Source organism: Hemitrygon akajei, chromosome 2 (assembly GCF_048418815.1).
Source record: "Hemitrygon akajei chromosome 2, sHemAka1.3, whole genome shotgun sequence".
In the NCBI taxonomy this organism is placed as follows: Eukaryota; Metazoa; Chordata; class Chondrichthyes; order Myliobatiformes; family Dasyatidae; genus Hemitrygon; species Hemitrygon akajei.
In genome coordinates, this window is record NC_133125.1 from 105,644,944 (window position 1) to 105,661,641 (window position 16,698).

A 16,698-nucleotide genomic window follows, 5' to 3' on the forward strand; every position below is an offset into this window, starting at 1 on the left:
AAGCCTGATGTTTGCAGGGTAATAGCTATTCCTGAATGTTTTGGCCAGAGAGCATCTGTGGAAAGAGCTTCAGAGATAGCAGCTAAAGTCAGATAGGGAAAAGGGCAAAATAAATTAGTTTCATAAAAGGAGATGGAGGAGGGAAAGGCAGCATCAGTGATATGATAAGGTCATCATGACCTGTCCTCTGGTCAGTGAATTAAAGGAGGCAATTACAGGATAATAGGAGCAAAGAGGTCCCATGTGATCAGTTGGTCCAAAATGTTAAATGTTATGAAATGCTGGGCTGTCAGGCATGTCTTCAAGGTCAGGTTGTACTAATAGATGAAGGAAACAACTGAATCAATATCATAGATGGCTGACTTACTTCAGAAATAACCAATTTTGATACAGAGAATGTGCTTTATTTGAAGTTGTAGACTTTAGTGTTGATTCCAGAAGGTGGCAACATTGTCCAGACAGATAAGTTGCTGCTCATCAGGTTTGATCTCAAAATTCAAGATGTACATACACGTCACCACATACAACCCTGAGATTCTTTTTCTGCAGGCATACTTAGCAAATCTATAGAACAGTAACTGTAAACAACTGTGCAAACGTAGACATAAATAGCAATAAATAATGAGCATGAAATAACATTACAAGAGTCCTTAAATGACTGTAGTTATCCATTTTTATTCAAGAGCCTGATGGTTGAGGGGTAGCAACTGTTCTTGAACTTGGTAGTGTGAGTCCTGAGGCACTTGTACCTTCTATGTGTTGGCAGCAACAAGAGCATAGCCAGGGTGGTGAAGATCTATGATGATTGATGCTGATTTTCTGCAGCAACATTTCATGTAGATGTGCTCAGTGGTTGGGAAAGTTTTAGTCATGATGTACTTTTTTAGGATTTTCCACTCAAAGGCATTAGCACACTTTCCACCACACCTATAGAAGTTTGCCAAGGTTTTTGATGACATGCCAAGGCTCATGAGGAAGTAGAGGTGCTGTTGTGATTTCTTTGCAATTATATGATCTCAGCCATGTTATAACTGTGCAAGAGGTCACAGACAGATTGGCAGTGAGGTATAAAATTATAGTGGCAGGGAACCAATATCTAATGGTCACCCTTGTGGATTGAATGCATGTTCTCTGCAAAATAGTCACCTAGTCTGTGGTTGGTTTCTCCAAAGCTGATCTGGCTGTATTCATTCATTTGTTATGTGCGTGTCATATGACATGGGTGATCATGGTCTGTCTATGACCATGGTTGAGTTTGGCAAATATTTCTACTTTAGTGGTTTGCAATTGCTGCCTTCTGGGCAGTGTCTTTACAAGATGCATGCCCCCAGCCATTTTTAATACTCTTCAGAGATTGTGTGTCTGGTGTCAGGGTCACATAACCAGGACCTGTGATATGCACTAGCTGCTCATAGGAGGAGATAGGGGAATGGAAGAAAATGACTTGGTATTTAGAAAGACACTTAAGTAAACAAGGCATAGAAGGATATGGTTCTAATGAAGGCAAATAGGATCGGTATGGATAGGTCAAAGGTCAGTTTAGACAGTCGCCGAAGAGCTCGTTTCCTGCTGTTAAAACTCTGACTCTAAAATCCGAAAATGTTGGGAAAATTCAGCGGGTCAGAAATGACGCTTGCTGGTGTTTCATTATTTTCTTTTTTGCCTCAAGAGATTGATCAAATGCCTTTTGATTTGTGTTTTGAGGGTATATTTAGGGTTTCCCTACAAAGTTGCACGTTGTCTTTGCACGCGGGATTTAATCCCAAGGTAAATGCGAGTTTGTTGCTCTTTGTGAAACCGGGTTGCGAGGGTGACCTTGGCCCACCCACCTTCCCCTCGGGGTGTTCGAGATCAGCTTTCGAAATCTCAACTCTTCCCTGTCTCTGCGTTTCCGAAAACTGTCCTAGCGAGACACAGCTCTTTGCTAAACACTTTTTTTAAAAAAAAAGTGCGCAATCACGTTGCATTTGAAAGGTGAAAAGTTAGAAGGTCGGTGATATTTGAGGCAAGGGTTGGAGCTGCTGGCTTCTCTAGAGGTGGGTCAGTCGCGGTAGGAGATCTGACCTTGACGTCACTTGGGGAATATAAGCGGCTCCCGGGGGCGTTGGACTGTGACTCGGGGAGAAGTTAATTTTGCTGAGTTCTCCTCGTCTCGGTCGCCCTGCGTGGAGATAATTTCAGCATGTTATTTTGGCACACGCAGCCCGAACAGTATAATCACCAACAACACAGCACCACCAACTACCTCCGGTAAGTACCATTACTTTGGAAAGACCGGCGTTCAAGAGCAAGTTTCAAAACAACCTCCAGGACCATTAAATGTCGCAAAGGGGAGAATAAAAGTAATCCCAGGGACTCGGGGACAAGAATTGCGGCTAGTTGTATAGCGTGGGACAGGCTGCCGGTGAGACGGTTTGGGTTTTAGAAGTGAAAGACCCTCGCAACTTTTATGTCATTTTTATGTTGTGACATTTTCTACTTCGCGTTGAGTGGTCGTGGAATTAAGTTGTCAGGCGCCGTGGAAAGAACTTCGTAGAACAAAGAAGTGTCCTGCCATTCGGCCCACGATGTTGTAGCGACCTATCAACCTACCCCAAAAGCATCTAACCCTTTCCCTCTCACGTAGCCCTTCGCTTTTTTCCCTTTCAATTTGCTTAAATGTCCCTAATGTATCTACATTCACCCCCACCCCGGTAGCGCGTTCCATACACTTGCCTCACTGTGTTTAAAAAAAAACTACACAGACATCTCCCCTATGCTTTCCTTCTGTCACCTTCAAATTATGCCCTCTCCTATTAGACATTTCTGTTCTGGGGAGGAAAAGACTGCAGGCGGTCCACTCGAGCGGTTGTCAGCTGGAAAGAACGTTGTCGCGGTATGAAAAGTATGAAAACAACCCGTTGAGTTGTTGAAATAATTTTATTAGTTTGAAATATTTGTTTTGTATTAGTTATGTTTACATGCTTTATATTTTATTAATTAGGATTGCACCTACTGTCTGTGGAAATTCTGGGTCAGTGTATTGACCGGGAAGCGTCTGGATTAATAATATTGCGTTCATATTATTACACTTGTGTTATTGAAAGGTCCATTTAATGTCAGAGAAATGTATACAATATACATCCTGAAATGCTTTTTCTTCGCAAATATCCACAAAAACAGTTGTGTCCCGAAGAATGAACGACAGTTAAATGTTAGAACCCCAAAGCCCCCCTCCCCAGCCCCCTCCATGTGTAAACAGCAGTAAAGCAACATCCCCCCCTCCCACCAGCAAAAAAACCATCACCCCCCCCACCGAGCACTCAAGCGCGCAGCAAAGCATCAATAAAGACAGACTTGCAGTACCCCAAAGACTACTCATTCACCCTGTATTCGACGTACCACAGGCTCTCTCTCCCTAATAAGGGAAAAAGGGGTATCTCCGTGTGTGAGGTGTCTGTGTGTGTCTAGGTTGTATTCATGAAGTTTGTGCTCTCAAAGGGAGAGATGAAGAAAAGAATTTGCTGTTCATATCCTATTTGTAATTGTGTACATATACTGTAGCTTTATCAGGTTGTTCCCTCATCCTCCTCGTATGGTGGGAAAAGAAAACCCAGCTTATCCGATCTCTCCCCATTTGCTACAGTCCTTCAACCCAAGCAGCTCCCTTGCATTCTCCAATGCAACCGCGTCATTTCTATAATACGGTGACGAGAACTGTGCATAGTAATCCAACAAACCAGTATTTTCTAAAATTGCAATATTGTGTCCCAATTTATGAAGGCGAGCATGTTATCGACCATCTTCACCACCCTATTGATCTGTGCTGACAATTTCATGGAACTATGGATTTGAACTCTTTGTTCCTAAATGCTCTCTCAATCCCTGTACATGTCCTACCAATATTTGTTCCCACCCCCTGCAGCTGTATGAACTGGCTCGTGTCAGGATTAAATTCCACCAGTCAATCCTCCACCCAGCTTTCCAACTGATTTGTATCCTGCTGTACCTTCCTTCACTCTCTTTTGTGTCCTCCTTAAACCTCCTACCTCAATGTCCAAGTCATTAAGATAGTACCGTAAACAAGGGCCCTTCCACCCATCCTCGAGGGACGCCGCAGGTTACAGACTTCCAATCACAAAAGCGTTCCTCCCACCGCTCTCCCCTCTTCTTCCTATCACCAAGTCAGATTTGTATCCAATTCACCAGGTGAACGGGGAAACATTGATACAGAAAACCGCAGGAAGGACTTGTACAACATTAAAGTAAAAATACAAGTTTACATAGTACATATTGCCACTAGCGGTATTAATGGAAAATGAGTCAGTATGAAAATTAAAGTTGAGAGAATATGAACAGTCTCCGAATCTGGCTCAATATCACTAACCTATGTCCTGAAATTTGCTATTTTGTACAGCAAGACCCATAGTGACTATAAATTAAAAAAGAAAATAATGCAAATGAGAACATCAATACAGCACATCAGTGCAACCACCGATTATGTGATTATGGGCAAAGGTTACGGGATTTTTCTTTAGCATTTTCTGTGTGCTATTTCAGTTTGCCTGTCTCTGCCAAAGTTTTATATACATTGAGGTTCAACGAGCATAGAAACTGGAGCTGCTTCGAACACTTTTAAGTGTTTCTCCAAATGGTTGAAAAATAAGATCCAATGATAAGATAAGGAATCTCAACTAGTCCACTGGCTCGTCATATTTTCTCTGCCGTTCAATAAGATCACAGTTGACATTTTACCTCGGTGCTACTTTTCTGCACTAACCTCCTCTCTCTTCATTTCATTATTATTTTAAAGTCCAGCTATCAGTCACAATATCAAACAGACCCCACTAAGTTTGGGGAAAATCAATTTGGAATGGAAGGACATACTTAAATAAAGTATTTTGCAACTGAGACTAGATGAACGTCTAGGGCAATGCATAGACCATAAAAGATGTACACAGAATCTACATTACCATTTGTGCTGACTGCCCAAGTGGAAGGAACAGGGCAAATTCAAACAAATGGGTCTATCTGAGGTAGGCATCTTGATTGGCATGGACGCATTGAGTCAATGGGCCTACTTCCTTGCTGTAATTCTTGCTTTGAGTGTTATGGACTATCGAAGTCACTTGTTGCATGTAAAGATGGGATTTTTAAAAAAATTACATGGTACTGCATGTATTGTGAATTTCTGTTTTGCATGACTGGAGTGACACCACAATCTCATTGCCTTGAGCAATGACATTAAAGTTCTGTTCCATTCTCTTCTATGACTAGGGGGAGAAAGAGTTGAACAAGCTCAAATATGTTGATCAAACCTGCACAGAATGGCCGGGCAACACTCATTCTAGGGCAGGGGTTTCCAACCAGGGTTCCTGATGCACCATCAATAACTCTAGGAGACTGGAAGTGAAGGATAGGCTTTTATTAACAGCAAAAAGGGAGCACGATATGTCGAAGACTGAGGGAGGAGCAGTGCCCCAATCGCCTTTATACAGGGGTCTGTGGGAGGAGCCACAGGAGCAGTCAGCAGAGGGGTGTGTCCAGACAGGTATACGCATAGTTTACCACAGTTCCACAGACCCCCTTGGCTCCATGGCATAAAAAAAGTTTGTCTAGCAAAGACTTACTGGAATGTTTGCTGTACACTTCCAGAAGGGAATAGGAAAGGGAAGAAGTTCACTATAAAATAACCTGTTCAACAGTTTATCAAAATATCACAGTCCTTAAGCAGATATCCATGCACATGGGTTTAATTCTTTTTTAAAGTTCATGAGATCAAACGCTGACTTTTGGTTCTTTGATACTCCATGAAGCTTTGGTTTCAGCCCGATATGTCGACCGTGCTTTTTTCCTTGGGTGCTTCCTGGGTATTGTGTGTGTGTTGCTCTGATTTCCAGCATCTGTAGATTTTCTCTTGTTTGTGCATCAGATCTAGTTAGGACTTAGACTTGCTTATCATCTCTTGTTTAAAGTGCTTTGCTACTCTTAGGAAAACAAAGAAACAGCAAATATCAGAAGTGACCATTAATTGTGTGTTTGAATGAGTCACGTGCTGTATAGAATTCCATTCAATTTGCTGGTCAGAATCTGGCAATTTAGCTCTATACCGGTGTTTAGAATCCACGCACTGTAGGTCTTTGTTCATTCCAGTTCATTTCCGAATATAAGCACACGGGAATGCAGCAAGCCTTTGTGCGAATGTTTTCTATATCCAGTGTTTTTGCTCCTCTAATTAGAAGCATAGAACACTACAGCACAGTACAGGCCCTTCAGTCCTCCTTGTTGTGCTGACCCACATAATCCTTTAAAAAAGTACTAAACCCACACTACCCCATAACCCTCCATTTTTCTTTCATCCATGTGCCTGTCCAAGAGGCTCTTAAATACCCCTAATGTTTTAGCCTCCACCACCATCCCTGGCAAGTCATTCCAGGCAGTCACAACCCTCTGTGTAAAAAAAAAACTTACCCCTGATGTCTCCCCTAAACTTCCCTCCCTTAATTTTGTACATATGCCCTCTGGTGTTTGCTATCTGTGCCCTGGGAAACAGGTACTGACTATCCACCCTATCTATGCCTCTCATAATCTTGTCGACCTCTATCAAGTCCCCTCTCATTCTTCTACGCTCCAAAGAGAAAAGTCCCAGCTCTGCTAACCTTGCTTCATATGACTTGTTCTCCAATCCAGGCAACATCCTGGTAAATCTCCTCTGCACCCTCTCCATAGCTTCCACATCCTTCCTATAATGAGGTGACCAGAATTGAACACAATACTCTAAGTGCGGTCTCACCGGAGATTTGTAGAGTTGCAACATGACCTCTCTACTCTTGAACTCAATCCCCCTGTTAATGAAGCCTAGCATCCCATAGGCCTTCTTAACTACCCTATCAACTTGTGCAGTGACCTTGAGGGATGTATGGATTTGAACCCCAAGGTCCCTTTGTTCATCCACACTCTTAAGTAACTGACCATTAATCCTGTACTCAGTCTTCTGGTTTGTCCTCCCAAAATGCATCACCTCACACTTGTCCGGATTGAACTCCATCTGCCATTTTTCTGCCCAATTTTGCATCCTGTCTATATCCTCTTGTAACCTTTGACAACCTACAGCTCCATCCACAACTCCTCCAATCTTCGTGTCATCCGCAAACTTACTCACCCATCCTTCCACCTCTACATCCAGGCCATTTATAAAAATCACAAATAGCAGGGGTCCCAGGACAGAACCCTGTGGCACTCCACTAGTCACCAACCTCCAGGCAGAATACTTTCCTTCCACAACTACCCTCTGCTTTCTTCCTTTAAGCCAATTTTTTATCCAAACAGCCAAGGTTCCACTTATCCCATGCCTCATGACTTTCTGGATGAGTCTCTCATGAGGGACCTTGTCAAATGCTTTGCTAAAGTCCATGTAGACCACATCCACTGCCCTACCTTCATCAATTTCTTTTGTTACCTCTTCAAAAAACTCAATCAGGCTCGTGAGGCACGATCTTCCCTTCACAAAGCCATGTTGACTATCCATGAGTAGACTGTACTTCTGCAAATGCTCGTAGATCCTATCCTTAAGAATCCTTTCCAGTAGTTTACATACCACCGACGTAAGACTCACCGGTCTATAGTTCCCAGGTTTCTCCCTATTACCTTTTTTAAACAAGGGAACTACATTTGCCATTCTGCAGTCCTCCAGCACTTCCCCTGCAGCCAAAGAGGATTCAAAGATCATGGCTAATGTTCCTGCGATCTCTTCTCTCAATTCCCACAACAACCTGGGGTGTATCATATCCTGCCCTGGGGATTTATCAATCTTAATGTTTTTAAGAAGATCCAGTACTACTTCTTCCCTAATCTCCACATTGTCCAGCACACAGGACCACTCTATTTTGACCTCATCCTGATCACGATCCTTTTCACTTGTGAATACTGATGCAAAGTATTCATTTAGGACCCCCCCAACCTCCTTTGCCTCCAGGCACATGTTGCCCTCTTTATCCTTTAGCAGTCCCACCTTCGTTCTCGTCATCCTCCTATTCTTCACATACGCATAGAATGCCTTGGGGTTCTCCTTAATCCTACATGCCAAGGCCTTCTCATGCCCCCCTCAAGCTCTCCTAAGTCCTTTCTTTAGCTCCTTCCTGGCTACCCTATTTCTCATAAGCCTCTCCTACTTCCTGCTTCTTATATCTAACATATGCTTCCTTTTTCCTCTTGATGAGTTGCCTCACATGTTTTGTCAGCCACGGTTCCCTTTTCCTACCATTTTTTCCTTGCCTCAGTGGGACAAACCTAACCTGAACCCAGCTCAAGTGGTCCCTAAACTTCTCCCACATTACTTCTGTGCTTTCCCCTTTGAAAATCTGTTTCCAATTTACTCTCGCTAGTTCCTGCCTCATCCCTTCAAAGTTAGCCCTTCCCCAGTTAAGCACTTTACCATTTTGTCAAATTTTATCCCTTTCCATAGCTATACTGAAGCTAAGGGAGTTGTGGTCACTCTCAACAAAATGCTCCCCCAGCAAGAGGTCTGTCACCTGACCAGGTTCATTACCCAGAACTAGATCCAGTATAGCTTCTCCTCTCGTCGGCCGGTCCACATACTGTGTCAGGAATCTTTCTTGAACACACCTGACAAATTCAGCCCCATCTATCCCCCTTGCACTCAGGAGGTGCCAGTCAATATGAGGGATGGTGAAATCTCCCATAACTACTACCCTGTATTTCCTGCTCCATTCTAAAATCTGCCTGCTTATCTGCTCCTCGGTGTCCCAAGGGCTATTTGGGGGGCTATAGACTACTCCCAGCACAGTGATTGATCCCTTCCTATTTCTGACTTCCACCTTCTATACAGAAGGTGGTGAGGTGGAGATACGTCACTATGAAAGGAAGTTGAAGGTGCTCCTTCCCTCCTCTAGCCTGCAGGTCAACCTTGGACAAGGTGTAGCATCTGCTTAAGCCCCCCCCTCCCCCCCTGACCAGGGCCACTGAAGCGATGGGAGCAGGTGGTGGATGGTCATATGAGCAGCTAGTACATATCACAAGTCCTGGTTATGTGACCACTGACGCCAGGCAGACAGTCCCTGAAGAGTACTGGTAATGGCGGGGGTCACCCGTCTTGTAAAGACACTGTCTAGAAGAAGGCAGCAGCAACCAATTCTGTAGAAAAAGTTGCCCAGAACAATGATGGTCATGGAAAGACCGTGATCACCCATATCATACAATTTGGCATGTAACATCTGAACAGCTCTATGCATATTAAGAATAGATGTTATTATGAATGAACTTTTGAAACATTATCTCTCAGGAGGATAAAATCTTGACAATGATAGTAATTTAGTATTTGGTAAATTGGTTTATTATTGTCATATGTACCGAGATACAGTGAAAAGGTTGTCTTGCATACTGTTAATACAGATCAAATCATTACACAGTGCATTGAGGAAGAACCAGGTAAAACAATAACAATACAGAGTAAAGTCACAGTAAGGTAAATTGTGAAATCAAGAGTCCATCTTATTCAATAGTCTTGTAACAGTGGGTAGAAGCTGTAGCACTGGGGTTGGAGCTGGTGGTATGTGCTTTCAGGATTTTGTATTCTCTGCTCGATGGGAAGGGACGAAGGAGAATAATTGTGGTGGATGGGATCTGGGATCTTTGATTATGCTGCCTGCTTACTAATGCAGTAAGAATCCTAGACAGAGTCCATGGAGGAGAGGTTGGTTCCCTTGATGTGCTGAGCTATTGAACAATACGACACTTCAGCCTTTTTAACCTGTTCCAAGATCAATCTAGCCCTTTTCTCCCACATTGCCCTCCAATTTTCTTTTGACAATGTGCCTATTTAAGAGTCTCCATAATGTATCTTTCTCTGACAGTGTGTTCCATTCACTTATCACTGTCTGTATATAATAAAAGCCTCTCTCTGTCATTCCACTTTATTTTCCTTGCATTAGCTATTGTCGCCCTGCGACAATGGGACTTCCTATCTGCATTATCTATGTATGCCTGTTATTATCTGATACACCTCTATCTAGTCTCCTATCATCCTCTTCCTCTCCGAAGAGAAAACACCTGGCTCACTCAACTATTCCTCAGAAGACATTCTCCCTAATCCAGGTAGCATCCTGGAAATTTCCTCTGCACCCTCTCCAATGCTCTTTCTATAATGAGGTGACCAAAACTGAACACAATACTGCAAATGTGGTGTAACCAGAGTTTTATAGAGCTGCAGCATTACCTCATGGCTCTTGAACTCAATCACCCTGACTAAAGAAAGCTAACATATGATGAGCCTTCTTAACCATCCTATCAACACGTGCAGTAACTTACTTTGACCCTGAAGATCCCTCTGTTCATGGCTTTTGGTGGCCATAAAGCAATTTGGGTCATTCTGAAGTTGGAAAATGTCTGCCTAACTGTAAGGTTTGCATCAAGTGTTAGTTGTGGAAATCACCGGGTGGTGATGAGGCAAAAGTGTGAAATGATCTTCATCTTCAAATGCTACTATGTTGAATGCAATATGAAAAAATGGAATGTAGTTGGTTGGGTAAGCTGTGAGTTTTTAAATTAATACTTCTCTTTCATTTCAGTGATGTCCTTACATTGCCAGTTTTTAAACATGAGGAGTCAAATCCTTCACCAAGAACTGATGCCAAGCTGCTCCCATTCCAGTACGTGCTGTGTGCAGCCACATCACCTGCAGTCAAACTGCATGAAGAAACTCTGACCTATCTCAACCAAGGTATCAAAACTGAGCATTAACTATTGTTTTTTTTATCCATTCTCTCCCTCACTTGACCTTTCATGTTGGTTCTCTATAGCCACACTGTTTGCGATGGGACTATTTAGTTTGTTGCTGTCTTTTGCCATGGTGTTCCTTGTTTCTACTGGTGAGCTTACAGCTGCAATCTGTTTTCCTAACGTCATCAGCCTGTTCATATGCCAAAATATCCAATTGGCTGGAGTATGTTGGAGCCAGTGGGTAATGTATGAAGGATAATCAGACCTTGTGTTCCCAAACTGATGAACCATTGGTTCTTTCTAGGCAGTGAAATGTTTGGAGGGTGTGTAGATTGGGGTTGGGATTGGGACTCAGAGTGGGTTATGGACTAGAATTTCAGATTGGTCAAAGGTGGGGTGATTATGAACATTGGGTGCAGCCTTTCAAATTCTTCAATAGCTTATCAGCCCAGGCAAATTGAACAATAAACCCTCACAATGGTTTAATTCCTGAATTATGGACAATAAGTCCAATCGCAAATAGAGAGCGTGTGGAATTCTGATGAGGTCAGAATTGGTCAGCAGATGCAGTGCTGTTCACAGTCAAATTCCCACTCCACAGCGTCTGTAAAAAAAAAATATATATCTTAAAAAATGCCAGCAATTTTGATGTTTGGAAATTCTGCTCCAGCACAAGAAGCGAGAAAGAAAGGCAAAATGGGAGAGGGCTTTACTGAGGAATACTGTATATGTTGTGTTTTTCTGCAGACCGCTCCATGTCATTCTGTGACCTAAAATGTAACTGAAACTAGGGTTAAAACGCTCTGCTATGGACATTCCTTTGAGGTTTTAACCCAATGAACTTTGAACTGATAGCACCAATTACATTCCTCTCCATTGAGCAATGCTACCCTGAAGACCGAAGCGATTATTACTTTTGGACATCTTTGATTCTGAACCCACTCGTAACTTACACAGATTTGCATTGCCAAGGGCAACCCAAGCAGCCCTTGATACAAATACCAGCAGCTGAGGTTACTGTGGAGAGTAAACCTCGGTGAAGTTCTTTAGACGAGAAGGAGCTGAAATCCTTATGCACAACCTAAAAACAAAACAAAAATGTTGCGTGAAACTCGGGCTGATTTAACGAGGTAGAGAGCTTCAGGCATTGTAGATTCAACCAATGAAGACTATGGAGGTTACAGGTGAGAAAGTTACATGTGAAATTTAAATTTAAGATGTTAATTCATCCACTGTAATACATGCTAAACGTATGATGGAGTGGCTTGTCCCAGTTGAACTCTGCCTTGGAAGTTCAGCTCCAGTGACTTCAGTAGAGTGCAGCAGATGTCCCGTTTAGACGTACCTTTAACAGAGGCTGAATTTCCTGCCCTGATTGTTTTCTTAGTATTTCCTCCTAATATTGCATCTTCTCTGAGCCCCTGTTACCCTGTTCAAGATAATCGTATGTCATGGATTCCTGCACAAACAACATACCCATTAATAGCAAGGCGTGGCTGCTCCTTATCTGGTACGTTACCTGCTCGTTTACCTGAGCCGGTGAGGCACGCACCTAAGTAACGCCTGCAGTATCAGTTAAACGTGCTATCCATGTTGGTGCGTTCCTTAGAATTCCTAGCGTAGCGCAGGAGGAGATCGCTTTTTCCATCCTGCGGGTGGCCATTAGCAAAGCTTGTCCCACTTTCTAGCTACTGGTTTACTGCCTTGAAATCTTCAGTCTTTGGGTGAATTGTGCCTTTCTAAGAAATATCTACCCCCCCCCCCCCCCCAATGCATCTCAATTTCTTTTCTAGCAGCTTTTGTATTGGTGATTTCACGGCAGTTAGCCTGTAGTCATTCAGACTTCAGAATGTATCACGGTGATAATGTTACCATCCCATCATTTTTCCTCACCAAAACAACACTGGAAGGCTCTTTCCCTGCTCTCTTCACTGCCCAGCCTCTCGGTTTCCACTCATAATTCTTATTTGAAAATCAGGAGTCCAAGAATGTAAAGGTTTTTGTTTTGCCTGTCTTTGGTAATCACCAGAATAACACACGTCCTTGTGTATATTTGTATGTTTAGAATATTTGCCATATTCTTACTTCCTTGTATTGAGGATTAGTTATTAAGCACTGCTAAACTCATTTTTGTCATCGCCTTTCCAGCCTTCCTTCCATCTGGCTTCTATACTTACTTACAAATACCCTGCCTTCCATTTTCAGCTTTGACTCACTTCCTTCAGCATCTGTGCTTGGGTTCATATTCTGCCATGCCATAAACCTTTCCCACGGGTAACAGAAAACCTGCCTGTGGCCGTACACTAATCCCAGCTTTGCTTATTAATTTATTTAAAGATACAGCCTGGAGCAGGCCCTTCCAACCCTATGAACCGCAGCCCCCAGCAATTTAACCCTAAACTAATCACGGGACAATGTACAATGACCAATTAACCTACTAACTTTGGACTGTGGGAGAAAACTGGAGAACCTGGAGAAACCCCACGCATTCCACAGGGAGGACAGTTGACATCAGAATTGAACTCTGAACTCTGACCTGAGCTGTAATAGCATTACAGTGCTATGCTACCTCTATGCTACCGTGGCACCATCTAAATTATACAGGTCCCTGTGCTCCAGGAATCTCAACCCTGTCTGCCTATACCTTCTTTCTACACTTCACCCTGTCTGTACTCACTAATATGTGATATTATTTCTAATCCAGTTTATTTATTTGTTTATTTTTGAGATGCACTGCCCAGCAACCCCCCATTTAACTCTATCCCAATCTCGGGACAATTTACAATGACCAGTTAACCAGTACGTCTTCTGACTGTAGGGGAAAGCCAGAGCACCCAGGGAAAGCTCACACATTCCACGGGGAGGATGTACAGAGACTCCTTACGGAGGATGCTGGGATTGAACTCTGAACTCTGACACCCTGAGCTGAAATAGCGTAGTGCTAATCTCTATGCTACCATGGCTCCCAGTTTCTTCGGAGACTTTTTAATCCCTTGCCCAGCTGTTTAAAAGTTGCCAGTTTTATTATTTAACGATAAAAGTGCTTTGCTGGCCAGATCAGCACTAATATCCCATCTCTGCACTTCTTTTGAAATGGCTATAGGGAGCTGCAGGGCAGCTGGGCTGAACGTCCTCCCGGATACTAGAAGTTTTGATATAACCAACTGGCTCGGTAGTGTGTTCTAAAGGGCTGTGAAGAATCAGGCAACTTGCTGTGGACGAGGACTGGCCCCTAACCACGACTGGGTCACCACAACAGATTTCAGTCCTTGTGGACTTAAGTGAACCGGTTGGAATTTTGTGACAGTCCAGGAGATTTGTGGTCACCATTACTGATATTAGTTCTTTTGTTTTTGATTGCAGATTTATTTATTTATTTATTTAAATTCCCTCACTCGTGTGCTGGGATTTGAACTCGGTTCTCCGGATCATTATCCAACAGAGGTCATTCCTCCTTCTACCCATGTCATTGGTATTGATATGGACCACGACTTCCGGCTGTGTACCCTCCTCCCCTACCTCCCTTCCTAGGAGGGATATACATCAAAAGGGTCATTGCGTATTAGGTCATTAATGTCAAATGTGGACAGTCTAATTGAAGTTAATATATTATTTCTGGGTCTAGCCTGCCTTTAGTTTAAAATACCAATGAAAAATGTTGAGGCAATGCAGCTACAAGAATGAAAATCTCGTACTGTCAGCCAGTATTATGTTTACTTTTGAACTATTAAATCAATTTTTAATGTATTGAATAATCTGCTTGCAGCGAAGTTTAAAGTTTGCATTGAATGAAATCGGAAATGTCTTTGAATTAAAATAATTAGCTAGTTAATTTTTATGTCATAATTAGTAACATTGCTCTTTTTAATTGAAAATAACTGGTTTGTTTGATTATGAAAATGTGCACTGTTTCAAGTAGACATGTCAAGCGTTTCTGTTTGCCTGCATGTTGCCAAATGTGTGGCGTCCGTTTTCTGTTGACAATCGGATACCTACACATTGAAGTGTTGCTGAGTTTGTGTGGGAATCCTTTACCCCAGAACATAAGAGTTAACAGAAATGTTGAATTTTGATCGTTTCTGGGTTAAACGATGGGGAGGGCTGAAACAGCATTGAGGACTTTCGAAAGTGTTTTGTTTTTTAAAACCAAACAAGAATTGTGGGAGCAGCCAACCCTTCCTGAAGTGAATAAAGAATTGTGCAGGAGAGGATGAAAAGAAGCTGCAATTGTCGGGCAGCAGTAAGAACTCTTGATTGCAAGATCCTCTCAGTTCGAACAACTATCAAAAGACGTTCTTATAAATGGTAATTGACGAATTATGGACTTTCTTGAATTTTGAGGGTGAGTGTGCGTAAAACATATAACTTGTATATGTAAAGTTAACTTATCTTAAGAAAATAAAAAGTGCTGTCTTGTCCTGAAATAATCTAGTCTGTGAGGCAGTATTGTAAAGGTATGGATAGTATATAATGTAGAAGCTAAGCTAGATCCAGTAAGAAAGTTACGGCAGGAGAGGTGAGTAAGAACCTGCAGATGAGACAGAGATTCTGGATAATATTTATTTATGGGAATGTTTGTTAGAGTGCTTTGTTATAGGAAAAAGTGGTTAGAGTTAACCCCAATCCCCATCAATATAAATCACAGCACTATTGAATGTGGAATCTCTTCCAGCTGTGTGAGACCATGATACCACATCCAACCTATATTGGTTCCGGAATTATCCAGATGTGCTTTATTCATTAAAGATCTGTGTCATGAAAAAAGTGGTTATTGTTGATAACTCAAGAAGTTGGCTTTTGCACTTAATAAAGTTAAATTTTAATTTGAATTGATAAATATAGAAAATAATAATTTTGATGTTTAAGTAAATCAAATTATTGGATTAGATTGAATTAAGTCATTTCTAATTAAAGGGTTGAGTGTACCAAAATTTTGCCTTCGTATCAACCAGGCCAATCCTACGAAATCCGTATGGTTGACAACAAAAAACTGGAAGACAGTCAAGAAATATTTGGAAAATATGTAAAGGTAAGATAATTTCCCGCATTGGGGAAAGTGCAGTTGATCTTCAAGTGTAGAAAGCACCATTTGGGACTGCATTGTGCCAGTTTACATCTGCTTCCATTTAACATTCTTGACACTTGCCAATCTGTATTTGAATTTTACTTTGAGCAACAATTCAACTGTTAGTTGTTCTGTTCGATGTTGTCCCAGTCCATTATTTCTCTTCCACTTGCCCCTAACCATCAATTTAGGACTAAAAATCCTTTGCAGTAAGTCCATACATTTCTAAAATGTATCAGATGTACATTATTATTGCGTTTACTAGAAATGTCATTCCATAATCTGAAGAATCCACCATTCTGTTGTCTCCTCTATAACATTGTGACCTTACATTCTTACTGACTGAGAAATGGCTGAATCATCATACCAGAAGAGATTAGGCAGGTAGGTCTCTAGATCACAATAATTTCAAGAATCAGAAGTGAAATTGAGATATGAACAATTCTTAAAGTGTTAACAAAAGATATAATGAGGAATGTTTCCCTTAGATGAGAATCTAGAATTAGGGATTCCAGTATCAAAATTGTGCCATCACTTCAGCTCTAGGATCTGAAATGGGCCATTTATTCAAAGTATGCCAAACAGTAGATATCTCAAAACCAAGAGCTACAGAGATGATCATTATTTTTGCTCAAGGGTAACCTGATAGATCTCTGGATATTGGAAGAATTGAAGAATAATGGGGAATCAAGAACATGGTGCTGAGAGGCAGAACATAAGCCATGACCTTGTTGAATGGTAGAGCAAGCTGGAATGGTTGTGTGGCCTATTCATGCTGTTACTTTATATAATGGCTACTGACTGTAAGGTACTTTGATTCTTGTATTTTTCTTGCATCCTTTCTCCTTGTAGATTTTAAATATTTCTATCCTTTATTCCCTGATCTGGATGTCCTGACAAGAAATGAAGTTGTACCC

The 16,698-nt window shown here is 41.9% G+C and overlaps 1 protein-coding gene across 10 annotated transcripts in view; it reads left to right on the plus strand.

Annotated features, from left to right (window-relative positions):
• Window positions 1-1,983: 1,983 nt before the first annotated feature.
• tfcp2l1 (transcription factor CP2-like 1) overlaps window positions 1,984-16,698 on the plus strand; it is a 52,342-nt gene continuing 37,627 nt past the window's right edge. Inside the window, exons 1-4 of one of the 10 annotated variants that reach the window (XM_073026841.1) lie at window positions 10,579-10,717; window positions 11,464-11,900; window positions 14,080-15,058; window positions 15,631-15,745. In XM_073026841.1, coding sequence (XP_072882942.1) covers window positions 15,689-15,745 — 57 coding nt within the window. In that variant the 5' untranslated portion in view covers window positions 10,579-10,717; window positions 11,464-11,900; window positions 14,080-15,058; window positions 15,631-15,688. Of the gene's footprint in view, window positions 2,251-10,565; window positions 10,718-11,463; window positions 11,901-14,079; window positions 15,059-15,630; window positions 15,746-16,698 lie in introns of those variants that run through there. The other 9 variants (XM_073026815.1, XM_073026803.1, XM_073026836.1 and 6 more) reach the window with 9 other exon arrangements.